The sequence below is a fragment of the Oxyura jamaicensis genome, chromosome 2, assembly GCF_011077185.1.
Source record: "Oxyura jamaicensis isolate SHBP4307 breed ruddy duck chromosome 2, BPBGC_Ojam_1.0, whole genome shotgun sequence".
Taxonomy (NCBI): Eukaryota; Metazoa; Chordata; class Aves; order Anseriformes; family Anatidae; genus Oxyura; species Oxyura jamaicensis.
The window spans coordinates 110,541,017-110,556,067 of NC_048894.1; the positions used below are offsets into that span (position 1 = coordinate 110,541,017).

Genomic DNA, 15,051 nt, shown 5'->3' on the forward strand with positions numbered 1-15,051 from the left:
CTTGAGAGTTAAGTATTGTGTAACTGCATAACCGGTGATTTCATCAAAGAATAGGGGGCTTTTGAAATCAGACTGTTACAGCTAGTCACAATCATTAGTAAATGTTCTGCAATTAGTTCTGTTGATGCAAAGTAGGAAAAAAAAGAGTTAAAAATATTATAAACACTTGGGTTTTCTGCTTATTTATTAATAGCTTCCAGATTTTTCTATAAAGTATTACAAAAATTTTAACTGGACTTTCTGTTAGTTAATTGTCAAAAAAAGAAAATTGTCAAAAATTGTCAAAAAAAAAAGAAAAAAAGAAAAAAAAATTCTCTGGCATCTTTCACTTACAGAGGATGGACTTTAATTATCTGTTGTTTTTTAGTCTATTTTGTGTTTGTTGTTTTTTTTTTTTTTTTTTTTTCCTCAAGTTAGTGGCTAAACTTCGTGATCTTCTAGTTATTAACATGAGTCAGAAATGTGTTCTTAGGCACAACTGATACATTTTACTCACGTAGTAATGGCAGGGCTGTAGGTATTTTTAATGACGTTTCTCAGGTGGCAATCGCATACTTTAAAGGTGTGTCTGTAGGATTAGCTTATTTGACCGCCAGTTTTGTGTATGCCTTTTGGCTGATATGTTTTTGCACTTAACTGTTCATCGCAGTAATTCAGTATGGGTTCTCCAGAAAGCTTTCTGCAAGGCAAAGTTCATCTAATGAAAGTAATTGCTCAAATGTTGGTCTAGCAACAGGAATATTCCCTAAAAATTTAGGTAACTTGAAAAGTACCACTGAAATAAGTGATTTGAAAAAAAAAATAAATCAAGGATATTATAGATTCTCTGGCAGGTAGATCTTGCACTGATCTGTTGAAACAGTTGTATGCAGTTAATATGACCTTGTCTGCATTTTAAAGCTCTTTTCAGTTCAGGCTAGCAGCTGCACTTGCTGTATTAAAACAGCGTTCCTTCCAGGGAAGGAGATCTGTGTATATAGAAGTGTTGGCACTTTATGCGTCATGCTTGTTGTTCATAGTTTATCTTATCCATAGACTCTTCTGTAGTCAAAATTTTGTAGTACACTTACAATTCTTTATTGACCTAAGTATTCCAAAGTTTCTAGTGCTTTTATGAAGGTCAGCAGTTGTTGAGATGACTTACTGAGGAAAGCAGGTGAATTGTGAGATGTTCTGCTGGAGCTGCCATAGATTCAATTCTGCTCGTGGTACTGCATGAGCTTTTCAACAGCTCATTCGGAAGGTCTGAGCTTTTGTGTCTTCAGTCTGAGGTTTGTGGAAACTTAGGTGTAAGACCTTTTCTTCTTCCAGAAATTACAGATCTTTGTCAAGATTTCACATCTCAGTGTTGATGGCAAGAACTAAAAACCCCAAAATGGAAGAAACATGTTGTTGATAACTTCTGTGTGAATGTAGTAGACCACATAGGTCATCCAATCAGTGAGCAAAATGAATGCCCTATAACAGAATGACTGGTAACAGAGCATTAAAAGTAGGTTGTCATAATGGAAATGTGTTTTTATTTTCACACTGTCATTCAGTGGGAACATGAAGTGCTGGCTAACTGTGGACATTTTTTGATTAGAGAAGTTGTATTCTCTTCCTTTTTTTTTTTTTTTTGTTTTGTTTTGTTTTGTTTCGGGTGTGTGTGTGTATAAGCATAAGTTTGAACTTCCTTTATTCTAAGAATAAGTTTTCATCTGGTTTTCCAGAAGAGTTTTGCAACACAGGAGTCCGTCCTTTCCTTTGAAAGCAATGCCTCAGTTAGCCTGATGGCCTCAAGTTAGTTGAATTAATTGTTTCTCGTTTGTAATACAGAGGATGTTAGATTAGCAGTGGTGTTATGCGGCAGGAGCAAAAATTTGGCACTGATATTGAAGCTCAAGTCTTTGAAGGGTGCATTCACACCGGGACTGGTACCAAGGGACGCACACAAACTATTGTGTGTAGGGTGAAGCAGCAGCAGACACATGGAACACATCTTGATCCTTACACTTTCATCACCGCGTATAATGCGGTTAAGTTGTTAACACAGAAACCAAGAACCTTGCTTCTTTAGAAACTGGGCTATAAAATGTTTGGTTTCTCTTACTTACTGGAGAACATGCTTGCTTCTGAAGCTCGTTGTGTTCTGAGGCTGTAAACCAAAAAAAAAAGGGGGGGGAGAGGCGGGGGGGGGGGGGGGGGGGGGGGGGGGGGGGAAGCAAAACAGATCTCTTCAAAATATGTGAAATTATTCTTTGTAACAGTTGTGGAAGCTGCAGATTCCTATAGTCTAACCTTAAATAGACAGGCATAGGATCACAGAATGGTTTGGGTTGGAAGGGACCTTAAAGATCACCTAATTCCAGCCCCACCGTCATGTGCAGGTACACCTCCCACTAGACCAGGTCTCAAATGGACTGAAATTACTGGCATCTCTTGTCTGGACTATAGTAACTTTAGATTGCAATTACTTTGTTAATTAAAAAATGCTGTGAGAACAAAACAGATAATTAAGAAAGGTTTGCTTTTTCTGAAAGGTACGTGTCACTATTTTTGCAGGGTTCTGTGGTGAAACTGAGTTAAGCAGAATCAGCAAATCTACCACACTTAGTGGGAACATAATTACTTTTTTTTTTTTTTCTTCACTTAACTGAAGTGTGCTGACACAAGATTAGCTTTAGATATGGCAGTTTCCTTCTTTACCAGGTGTAGCAACTTAACTTGCTTTTGAATAAGTTGAAGATCTAACTTGGAGGGTTTTATAGGGGCACAACCTCCATGTTCCTGTTAGGTGCTTTACCCTAAATTCTGGCATTGTAAACTCTTCCACACAATGTAATAGTCTTATTTATCAAAGTAAGCAATGATGATTTAATACTTTCCTGCTAGCTAAAGGTTTATAAATAAAGATCTAGAGGAAAGTTTGGAAAAATTAATTAAATCAGAATGGGGCACAATGTTCAGTCCAGAACTTGACGGTGTGACCTGATGAGAAGTCAGGTTGTGTTGAATAAATTATGTGTATGTGACCTAGCAAGTGAGATCCAGCAAGGGAAAGAGATTTCAAATTATTTCTTAGTAAAATGTATATTGTTAAACTGAAACAGCAGTTTTAGCAGTGAGTTTTTGTTGTCAAATATTGTAAATTTGTTGAGAAAAAATATAGGCTTTATATATATCCCCTACTTGTGGAATGGTTATAAATTTCATTAGAAAAAAATAAAAGTATTATAGTGAACTGTTTTCACTTCACTTCACTGGAAATGAATCAGCTGAAACCTAAAAAAACCATTACAGGATCCCAGTCTCCTACGAGGTAGTATCAGAATGTTTTATTTTTTTCTTTCTTGCTCCAACGTGAGTGACGGGACCAAGTGCTGGGGTTCATATGTGGTTTCTCTGACCAGGTTAGTAGGTTAGCAATGTACCTTTTAAAGAAATGCCATGTAAAACAGAGACTTCAAATAGAAAAGCATTAGTAAATTCCAGCCATTTTAGAAATGACCTGTCATCCTTGCTAGAAGTCGTGATGACACAGAATATTTCATCTAAATTTCTCACCACGTATCTAGATTTATTCCACGCCAAAGTATAGAAAGGTCACTTGTTTTCGAAACCTACCACCTGTAACATTTCTAAATGGAGACAAATTTCTCTAACGGCAGCATAGCGATTTTGAATTGTTCATAATTTCTTGGTCTTCAGAACACTTCAGTAAACGGGTAGTTCAGGGTGATTCTTTTACTGTTTACTGTGTGTTTTCATTAAATGCCTGGGGAAGCAGAACTTTAACATTTGCTTGTGGATTAGTCTGAGCTTATGCATTTATTGTCTAGCATGCCTATTTAAATTTAAATTCCCTATCTCTTTATAGGATTATCACCAAATAGTTCATATGATCCCTGACCCCAGTAGAGAAACAGAAGTTTATTCAGTATCTATTAGACAAGTTTTCCAGACTGGTTTAATCCTAGTTACAGCCACACACACAGATCTGCTAAAAGCAGATTTTAGTAGTGAGTCTTCTATTAAACTCTACTTATGCTGCTGATATTTTTAAAAACAAACACAACCTTGCTGACTGATGTAGATTATCCTTTGGATGTGAACAGGTTAGTTACCTGTCATTGTGACTTGTGCAAAATGGGTTTGTGATCTTGGGTGCACCCCCAAAGCATGTGAAAACAGCATCCATGCTCATAGCAGCCCTCTCCACACAGACTTTCCAAGCATGGTGTGAAAGAATTGGGTGCCCAAGACTGTGAGAAACCAATTTAGATCTAAGTTAGCTCCAAGGAGAAATGTTGAGGGAGAGGGATGGAAAGGAATTATGTAGCCATATGCTCCCACAAAGCACATTCAGATTTAACCCATTTGTTAGCTCAGTAGTTTCTTATGAAAAACAGTGAGGCTGCTGATTCTCATTTTGCTACCGAATAGTCTATGGGTAAAGTGCCCAGCTAGGATGAGTCTCATCTTCAACTTTATATGGGAGGCTGTGAAATCTGACTTTCTTGCTTCCCAAATGAATTAACTAATAGAGTAAAGGGATTTTGGAGAGTGTACCATACCTTTCATTCTCTTCCACTGACATACTTTATTAATGCATAATTCCACCCAGATTTTGAGAAGCTCAGTAAGCATTTCTTTTGTCTTAAGGTTGAGGAGACTGAAGCAAAGAAACCACGTAACACACTGAAAAGTTATGAGGGGAGTCTGCTTGGACCTTAAGCGGAGGCCGGAATTTCCAGGTTCACAGGGGGGTTTTAGGGACTGCCAAATGCTGTTGTGCTGGAGCTGATGTTCTAATTCTTGCAGCAAGACTAGGGAGCACAAACTTCAAAGGAAAGCAAGGAATTCAAAGTGATGCCATATTTATTAACTTGATTGTTTAGCTTTTTCTCTACATCTTACCTTTAACGAGGTCTAGCACAGCTGTTTGATATGTGTGCACTAAAACTATGGCAATCTGTTGCATGGTACAAAATCGAGGATGTGGTATTGTATGTTGGAAGCAATTACATGGGTAACCTCATTAAATGCTCACAATACTCTCCCAATTCAGTTCACTTAGCACTGACAATTTTGGGTTAAGATAAAGTGACAGCCTCTCTATTTATACTTTGCAAAGCAGCTTGAGAAAGGAAGAGTCCAAAACCTTATACTCATGTTTGCAAAGAGCTGTAATTGCAGCTTTCCAGCTCTGAGGCTGAGTAGCTGCAAATAGCATCAATAACGTAACTGTCAATGTAGCTTTAATTGTTTTATCAAAGATACTCTCTGAATCAAAAATGCATAAACTCGTATGGGGTTTGCTAACAGGATAATCCAGTTTTAACTGCATTTGTTACAAACAGTCACTTTCTGCTTTATGGCTTGCCTATTTGTATGTTTTTTGCATGACTATATTTTTGGAACACAGTTTAGATCTATGATTTTCTTCTGCTTTTATAAGATTTTTGGAGTATTTTGATCATCACAGGGCTTTGGAGAAATTGTAACAAATGCTTGTCTTTCAAAACTGGTGACTGTGAGTGGGTTCATCAGAGACGCCAGCCTGTAAAAAGCATGCCAGCTTGATCTGGCATTTCTTGCTATCTGGGGACAAGTTAGGAATCAAAAGCATATCCAAAAATTTCCAGTAGTAAATAATAGTTTAGAGGTTGGGTCTTGACGTACCTTCTGCAGTTGAAAAAGGGAGGAGTGCTGCTGGGTATGGAGAAGTCCATTCAAGGACCCCTTCCTGCCTGAGGGCAAGCACCCCAATGTCTGTCAGAATCATAGAATGAATCACAGAATGACTTGGGTTGGAAGGGACCTTAAAGATCACCTAATTCCAACCCCCCTGTCATAGACAGGGACGTCACCCCTGGCATCAGGTTGCCCAACTCCCCATCCAGCCTGGCCTTGAACACCTCCAGGGATGGGGCATCCACAGCTTCTCTGGGCAGCCTGTGCCAGGGCCCCACCACCCTTTGAGTGAAGAACTTCCCCCTAACATCTAACCTAAATCTCCCCTCTTTTAGTTTAAAAGCGTTCCCCTTTGTCTTGTCATTGTCTGCCTGAGCAAAAAGTTGCTCTCCAATTAAAATAGGTCTCTAATAGAAGAAAACTTTCATGTATTTTCCTTTAGATGTGGATCCTCTAGGCTGTGCAGTTTCTGTGCAGCCAGTTATGATGGTTTGAAGCAGGTGTATTGCATGCAGGTGAATTGCTGCTCTAGGTTTGGTGCTTCTTTCCACAGGACTACCACTTTGAATGCTCAGGGATGAGCTGTTTCTCCCATGATACAAAAGTGAGACTGCTTAAAAAGAACTGGCTGCATTAAGTATGAGGAAGGCGACACTAAGTATAATTAGGACATGGTAACTTTTTATAATGGATCAGTGATTTGGCAGCGACCATGACAATTTTCCTGCTGTTCTCTCTTTGAATGTACAGAAGGACTGTTGCCCTCCTTAGAGGCTCATAGAAGCCCTGTGATATTATTTATTGTCAATAACATGCAGAAGCAAAAACTCCTGGAGTAAGAAGTTGACTGTTCATCAGAAAAAGTAAACATAAAATAGTCAAATGTCACTTCTGGTTACCATATCAGAATCTTGAGCCACAAACCATTGGAGGTAGGGGGAGCACACCAGTGGTATATTTTACTATTTTCTTACCCTCTTCCTTAGGCTAGTGGCTGCTGAGACATACAGGATATGGACATCTGAACCCTTAATCTGACCTCAGTTTTATTCACCACTTTATTTTCTTCTCAACCATGTAATATCTGGGACCTCTAAAACTTCATGTAGATCAGCCTCCATATTGCTAGCAGAAGAAAGGCTAGTGGCATTGCTTAGTAGTTGTTGCCAGTCTGTGTTTTCTGTTTTCAGCCTTACCTGGGAAGGAAATATAACTTAAAGCAGAAATGGACATGCATGCTGTGCAGTTATTTGTATGAATAATAAACTTTTGTGCTTTTGTACTGCTGCCATTTAAACATTCAGTAAAAACACTTTGAGAATGCTAATGAATTTGTTCCCACAACAGAAGCACAGCCATGGCAGCCAACATTTTTCAAATTTAAGTATCTAAAATTAAACACCAAAGTGTTTTTAGAACCTATAATAAAAATGATTAAATTTTTAGAACTGTGGAATACTCAGCTCTCTGCGAGTGTCTTCATTACTCATACAAAAATATACACACTTGTGGAAGACTCACAATTCCTCCCACCAGCGTGGAAAGAAAAGCATAGTCCTATTAAAGTTAATTGCAAAGCTCTCATTTCACACTCAGGGAGTCAGTATTTCATTCCTTGATTCTGGGATGGTAGCAGCCTGTGTCACTCAGGCTGCTAAGGGTTTTGAAAAACTCTTAAATCCTGAGGATTAGGCCATTACTGGTTGATTGCTCTGGTAAGCCAGTAGGCATATGCTTATTCAGAGTACCAATTTTAGCCCTGTGCTGCACAGAAAGAGGAACAGCAACAGCAACAATGTCCTCTACGCCTTTGGTCAGCAAAAACATACAACGTAATGCAAAAGCTTACCAAAATATGATGACAAGAGATAAGCAAGTATGAAATTGATAGTGTAACATAGATTAAATTCCCATGAGGATATTTAACCAAAACCAAGAAATATTTTCCAGAAAAAGTTGAGATCCATAATCCTAACAAGCAAAACATTTCTGAGAAGAAGGGTGGGAGGAAGAGGGAGAGGAAAGAGAGTGAAAATCTTGAATCAGCCCTCATGACCACCCCAGATAATTATCAGGTTGCATAAAGAAGAACTTACATTTTAAAATATGAGCTTGAAAATACTGCACGTTTTTTCCTAGTAACTCTTCTACAGATACACATGGTTGCAGATGTGTTGGTATTTATTAAAATTTAAATATCTTACAAAAATAGATATATCTGGCAACAGAACCTTTTAATTTTTTCCTTTTGACTCTTTTTTTTTTTTTTTTCATGTTTGTCTTTTTGGTCTCAGCTGTTAATTCTCCTTATGAATCTCAGCTTTTTGGATTACAAGAGTTTCTTTCTGGACTGAACTGACCTGGATGTACAACATGCACAACTGCACTGCTGAAGCTGATGGGAACATGATGGGACCATGTAATGGGACTTCATCCCCACAGCCAGGGACCTCAGATTTTTCCACAGGCGTCTTGGTGCTTCTGGCTTTGCTTATGGTGCTGCTAGCTCTGGTCATAGTCCTTGGAAACGTCCTGGTGATCCTTGCTTTCATCATGGACAGAAATCTCAGGCATCGGAGTAACTATTTCTTTCTCAACCTTGCTATTTCTGACTTTGCAGTGGGTAAGTTGCAATGCTGGAGATATGTAGTATTTGCTTTCTAGTAATGTTAAGAGGTGTAAGTGGGGGCTTATTTTGGTGTGTGGTTTCTTCTCGGAGAAATATTTCCCAATCGTGTGCCATGGGGAAGGTTAAGGAATGATGGAAAGTGTATTAAGTGTTTTAGCAGCCTATTATGTCTCAAATTATGAGATACATAATGCATCTTTTTTCATATAAATACTTGTAATGTCACTTATCTTTCAGAAACATATTATCATAGGAAATAGGTCCTTTGTCATGTAAGTGTTTAATGTTTTTGCTTCAAGAAAAAAAAATACTTCTGTGTGTGAATCAACATTCACTAAGAAAGAGTGGGAGTTTTTTTGTAGTAAGTTGACTGAAGTCTAGAAAGCCAAATTACTTACAGTTTACAATATCTGGTGCATCTTGCATATGTTGTTGATATCTTCCATTTCAATCTACTGTAGCACAATACAGATAACCTCAGGATTGCAACTAAACAGCAATGCATAACATTTTTAAATATTTTCTTGAACATTGTGCTATCTAGAGTCTTACCTTAGGAATATGTGTCAGGTAAATAAAAACAGCAAATCAAACAATTTCTGTGAAGTTTAATAATATATGTGTCCATTTATACATAGGAATACAATTCTGAAACTTGTTTGGAGAAAAAAAAAACAAAACAGTGTGAAGTGCAATTGGAGATAGATGCATTGAAATGCTCCCAAATGTTGAATGGCTCTGGTAAAAATCTTGCTTAAATTACTGTGTATGCAGATGAATGCTTATGAAGAAGGGTGGCTCTTTCATGAAGTCCATATTCTGACTTGCCACATCAAAAAAACAACAACTTCTGAAACTGTTTTTATTTTGTGTGATGTTTTGATCCCTTCCCCCATAAGGACGACGACTTCTTCCAGCTTGTAACTTGTGCTGTTGTGCTGCAGAGCCCTTGCTGCCTGCGGTCTGGATGCACACCAAATCTTTTTGAGGCACCCCTCTGGTCACCCTCTGGTCTCACTCAAATAGCATGAGCCTCTGCACAGAAGCTGCAGCAGTCTGAACACCCAGATAGGTGCTTCTGAGAGAAAACACCTCAATGCAGCTGTACCAAAATTTAGATCATCCCCAGGGCTAAGAGTCCTGCAGATATCACCTTGAGCCCATCATGTCCCCCAGGCTGGGATGTCTGATAGTTCTGTAGCAACTCAATTTAGAGTCAGGATATGTGTAGGTTATCTTTAGTTTCTACTGGATCCTAACTGCTAAAAGCATGTTTTTATGCTTGCAGAGTCCTTTGCTTTTTTCTTCTAACATATGCATTCTACCTGATTTTTGTCCTTCACCAGTTTCTGCTTCATCTCCATACTTCTGGATCTATAGCATGCAGAAGTCTCTTGAATCATGGTAGAGAGGGAGAATAATAGGTATTCTTCTCAACATTTTAGGGAAAAGGAAACTCTCAAGATACTCTTCAGTACCAGTTACAGCATCATAAACTATTATGAAGTAATTCTAAAATGTTTTTTTCTTTTTTTTTTTTTTCTTTTTTCCTGTGAATGTTAAAGTACATGATGTAACCTTTTGTTCCAAGGAGCAGGTATTAGTTGCTCTGTAGAGGCATTGAATTGCAACCTTGATGCTGTTCATTCTTACGGTTTGCTGCATTTATCTGACATAGCAAAGTACACTGTTAGCTCTTCAGCGTTGCAAGTGTGTCTTGTGACTCTGTGTGTAGTAAAATCACCTAGAATATTGTTACAATGAAATTATACTGGCAGTTCCATGACATTTGGGTTTAACAGCCCAATTTTGGGTAATCATGGTCACTTATGTATGTTCCCACTGCTTGATGTGTTCCCACAGATAATACCCTGTCAGCTCACCACTGAAAAGTGGTTATAATGATATTATGACAAAAGGAAATGTTAATCAGGATGTACTTAATAAAACCTTGCAGTTTTGTTAACCTTCTGATTATACATTTTGAAAGATTAATTTGAAATCCATATTGTATTTCTATAAAACAAGTGGAACATTTTTGGATATCATATAGTGCTTCTAAGAGGATAGAAACATGGCAGTTAAACCGTATTTTTGGAAAAAAGTAAATTATAGTAGGGGGGAAAAGGTTTCTTTTGTCTTTATTTTAATGTCAGTAGCTTAATACAGAATGTTCATTGGTGGCATGAGAACACGAAGCCTTCCACCTAGCAGTTCCAGTCAGCATCACTTTTTTGTTAGGTACCACAGGCATGTTTCTATGTTTGCATAGTGCTGACTGATGTGTCTGTTTCCTTTATTTCTACAGGTGCATTCTGCATACCACTGTACGTCCCTTATGCCCTGACAGGGACCTGGCACTTTGGAAGAGGCCTGTGCAAGCTCTGGCTAGCTATGGACTATCTTGTGTGCACAGCTTCAGTGTTTAACATTGTCCTTATCAGCTACGACCGTTTCCTGTCAGTTACAAAGGCTGTAAGAACATTTCTAATTCCTTTTTTATATATTTTGAGATTTCTATAAAACTCAGAGTACTCACAAAAAACACTAGAAGCTAAGTAGTCCTTCATTTTCCTACCATTTTATTCTGGAGAAACTCTGATGCTTGAGTATGTTGTTATAAATACTTAAACTCTGGCAGAAAGGTTGCTGTAGATATGCTTTTTCTTAGCCTCTGAGAATTTGCCTAAGTATGCAAAGTTTGCAAAGATTTCATAGAGATTTGGCAGATGTGGGCAGCTAAGTTCTTTGGAGATTTTTTCTGTGCTAGGTATTTTTCAACAAAGTATACTGGAAGTAAGATGTTTCCTTCCATTTTCCTAGCTGTATGTGCCATGGCCTTGGGATTTAGAGACGGGGGATTTTCTTGCTCACAATTTCAGTGTTTCCCTCCTTCTGCCTGGATTACAAACTATCTAATTGCACTACAGAGGGAGGTGGGGAGGTCAAGGTGGGAAAGAGGCAGTGGGAGTATGGGGGACCTGGTCTTGGGTCATTAAAAGAATAGTAACGAAAACTAGGTTGAGTCATGGAGGCATTTTGGGGTTGGGACAATTTTTTAAAAGGAGAAGAGGCTATGGAGAGAGACATGGGATTGACTGACTGGAGAATAGGCAAGGATTTGTTACCCCAGGGGGGTGACTGACACATGCTGCCAACAGGCAACTGAATGGAAACATCTTTGAAGTAAAAAGAAGGGATCAAAACATGCAGAGAGGGGAGAAGTGTTTAATTAGTATTATCATTCTTCAGATTCTAAAGATATCTACTAAACATTAATACCCACGATTTCTAAGCTTTACCTGGTGTTTGGTCCACATGGAAGACAATCAATATCCTTTCCTTTTGATGAGCCTACTAGCTAGAGGGATGTGAGCTGTGTGTTAGATCGGGAGGTTCTTGTCTGGGATGTGCTGATACAATGCCTTATCTCTTTATCTTCTTCCTTGGTGTTGCGGTTTTAGGGCTCGTTGTTGTTGTGTTTCTCTTGTTGTTTGTTTTTAAAGCTGAATAATAAAGTATGAAAACACCTGTATTAATGGAATTGCAGTATTGCAAAAATATTAATGAAGCTGTAGAGCTCAGGATGTGAGAAAAGCAAATTAAAAAGACTTCTGCAACCCAGCTGGGCCCCATGTTCTTACACGATCACCTTCTGTTTTTTTCCTCTAGATAATTAGAATGGAGTGAGTCCAGAAACATGTAACTTTTTATCCAAAATAAAAAAATAATCATGCTTCCTCATGGACTTGGGATCCACCTCTGCTGCAGGCCTAGCTTGTGATCAGAGGCGAGTCATTTCAGACTTGAGCTTTTGTGAAGCTGCACTGAGCTTCCTGTTTTCTGACTACTAAATTGAGATGCTTGTGGTCTTGCAGAGGGCTGCAAATTCATTACTGCAGATGAAGGGAACTAGAGTTGTACTCTAAGCTGATGCTTTAAGATGTGAAGGAGTCTGAAATATCAGGCCCAGGTGTTTAAAACTGAGATTCTAAAATAATCCTTGTTACACTGTGTCATTACTCTATTACTCATGATAAAATATGAAAAACAATGCCCCTCAGGTCATATGTGAAAATTAATGAAGATACCATTTATTAATAATTGTATAACATGCAGTTACTACACTAAAAACAGCATAGGAAGTAGGTGAGGAAGATAGTACTTCTGTGTCTCAGTAAAACCTGGGATGAGAAATGTTGAACAGTATGTTATAAATAAAATTGACCAACTTCTCATTAAGTGAACATCTTGAGTGTTGAAAGATGCAGGGGTCCAAGAGCTAGAATTATGTATTTAACATACTGTCCAGGCTGTTAAAAGGGTGGTTTTAACTCATATTTCCTAACTTTGGATGATATGACTTTAGCTCCTCATATCTTTTCAAAGATTTTTACAGCTAGAGAGTAAAATAAATGAATGCAGTCTGGGTAGACATAAAAACATCAACGTTTGCAGTAATACAACGAGCTGTTTATGAGGTAAAGTCAGTGTTAAAACAGAATGTTTCAATAAAATAAGGGATGTTAGAGCATATGTCTGGGATAGATTGTTCTATTATGGCAAGAGGAAATAATAGTAAAAAATACACTCTCTAGTTTTTGCAGTATCTCATAGCAACGTGCCTAATGAAGAAGTCTTCTACTTTTGCCTGTGCAGGAAAGAAGTCCAACAGCTTACTTTGAGTCTCCTCTAAGCCTGAGCATGCACTTCATGAATCATAAACTAATACCTTATTACTGTCTGACTGTGGTGGTGATGAAAACAAGCCATGTCCCTGTACCGCTAGAATGGTAGTTTAGCCATCATAATTATTGATCCTTTCCAATCCTAAGTATTAAAATTAATTACAGAGTTGCAGTATTTGATGAGTAAGATTAGTAGTATTTTTAGGACCTTACAAAAGTGAAGATGCTCTAGGTGTCAGGTAAACTGCAGGACAAATGTTACATTTGATTTGAATGCCTTTTTTTTTTTTTTTTTTTTTTTTTTGAGATAGTGGTTCCAAAATGTAACCTGAGTAAGTGACAGGTCCTTTTCTCACAGGTATCTTACAGAGTCCAGCGGGGAATAATGTCCAACCCTGTTGTCAAGATGGTGGCCATCTGGGTCTTTGCCTTCCTCCTCTACTGCCCAGCAATTCTCTTGTGGGAACATGTGGCTGGCTACAGCACGGTGCAGGAGGGGCAGTGCCATGCTGAGTTCTTCTACAACTGGTACTTCCTCCTTTGTGCATCCACGCTGGAGTTCTTTGTGCCGTTGCTCTCAGTCACCTACTTCAACGTGCACATCTTCGTCAACATCCAGAGACGCCAGAGACGTGGCAGCATTCAGGACTCTGAGCCTCCAAGGAGCAGCAGCTCATCCTGGAGATCCTGCTTCTTGCCAAGGCCTGATGTGTCATCTTCTTTGGAAGTGGAGGACAGTGTTTCATCATTAACAAGGTCGTTGAGACCATCACTGGTTTCTGCCTGCCCATCTCCACCACCAATGAGTCCCACGCCACTCAAAAAGGACTTCTCTGCTTCTTTCCGCTCAAATGCTGGGTCAAAACTGCAAAGAGACAAGAAAATTGCGAAATCACTTGCCATAATTGTTTGTGCCTTTGCCATTTGCTGGGCACCATATACTTTACTAATGATTATTCGTGGGGCCTGCCAAGGACGGTGCATCCATAGATCCCTGTATGAAATTACCTTTTGGCTTTTGTGGCTCAATTCCTCTCTGAACCCATTTCTTTACCCACTCTGTCACATGAGGTTTCGAATGGCCTTTATGAAAATATTATGTCCCCAGAAGTTTGCAAAGTTGAGATCACCTTCTATTTAGAAAGTTGAAGTAAATGGCTTACAAATAAGGTTTGTCTCTTAGTGATTTGTTTCATAGGTATCTTCAGTAGAAACAGAGAAAATATTTTGTCAGCTGGGGGCATTGGTTGAGTGCAGTAGAGGCATGTACTTGCTCTGATTTGTAGTTTTCAGATTTTTGTTGTTGTTGTTGTTTGCTTTTACTGGTTTATGCAAGGCTAAACTGCATTTGGTGCAACAAATCAGGTTTTGCTGGATGTCCTTCCTGGTTTGTGGGTTTGATGTACTTTTTTTTTTTTTTTTTTTTTTTTTTTTGGTCTCTTTTTTAAACTGCTATTAAGAAATAACTCTTCTTTGGATATCTCACCAGACATTCAATGGAGGGAGATACCTCTTTTGTATGTGCCGAGTAAAACTTTTGTATCCAATTTGTGAATCTAAAGCTATCAGTGAAAAAACATTTCTGCTGTATTTTTGAAAGGTCATCTAAAATCCTCACAGAAGCAGTATCATTTCCTTTAAAAAAGTGTTATGAAGACAACATAGTGCTCTGTAGTAATTATGTTTACCAGGCTGGGCAATATGCAAGTGAACAGAATGCTTGATCTGGCATATCTGTCCTTTTCTAATTATAATATTGTCCACATTTGATGTTTCAGGACATCATACATGTAAGTTAGTAACTCTGGATCTTTTAGAAAATGAATGTTTCCATGATAATGATTTTTTGAGATTGTTTATCAAAATTGTAACAGACATAAACAGTTGTTGCTCTTTTCTCCTGATAGTGGCTTCCTATTTGGTCATGCTTCAATGATCTTTAGTGCCAGGTTTTGATTTGAGACGCCAGGATTTGATTACCTAAAAGATAGGCCAGTCCTGGGCACACGACCACATTGCTGTTGAATTAGCAGAGCAAGCAATACAAAGCTCATGCTG

The 15,051-nt window shown here is 38.4% G+C and overlaps 1 protein-coding gene and 1 long non-coding RNA gene across 2 annotated transcripts; both read left to right on the plus strand.

Annotated features, from left to right (window-relative positions):
- Window positions 1-2,332: 2,332 nt before the first annotated feature.
- On the plus strand, window positions 2,333-6,013 carry LOC118163059. The gene is made up of 2 exons (XR_004748819.1): window positions 2,333-2,390; window positions 5,865-6,013. It is a non-coding gene; the product is annotated as an uncharacterized LOC118163059 (long non-coding RNA).
- A 1,952-nt stretch (window positions 6,014-7,965) lies between these two features.
- Window positions 7,966-14,286, plus strand: LOC118163058 (histamine H3 receptor-like). The gene is made up of 3 exons (XM_035319515.1): window positions 7,966-8,299; window positions 10,614-10,780; window positions 13,352-14,286. The coding sequence occupies exons 1-3, from the start codon at window positions 8,041-8,043 to the stop codon at window positions 14,132-14,134; spliced, it is 1,209 nt and encodes a 402-aa protein (XP_035175406.1). The 5' UTR covers window positions 7,966-8,040; the 3' UTR covers window positions 14,135-14,286.
- The last annotated feature ends 765 nt before the right edge of the window (window positions 14,287-15,051 follow it).

What these genes read in the sequence shown, in the direction of transcription:
- LOC118163058 (XM_035319515.1), top strand. Translation starts at nt 8,041, where the DNA reads ATGTACAACATGCACAACTGCACTGCTGAAGCTGATGGGAACATGATG. An exon ending in TATTTCTGACTTTGCAGTGG is followed by an intron (nt 8,300 to 10,613) that starts GTAAGTTGCAAT and finishes TTATTTCTACAG; the next exon opens with GTGCATTCTGCATACCACTG. An exon ending in TCCTGTCAGTTACAAAGGCT is followed by an intron (nt 10,781 to 13,351) that starts GTAAGAACATTT and finishes CTTTTCTCACAG; the next exon opens with GTATCTTACAGAGTCCAGCG.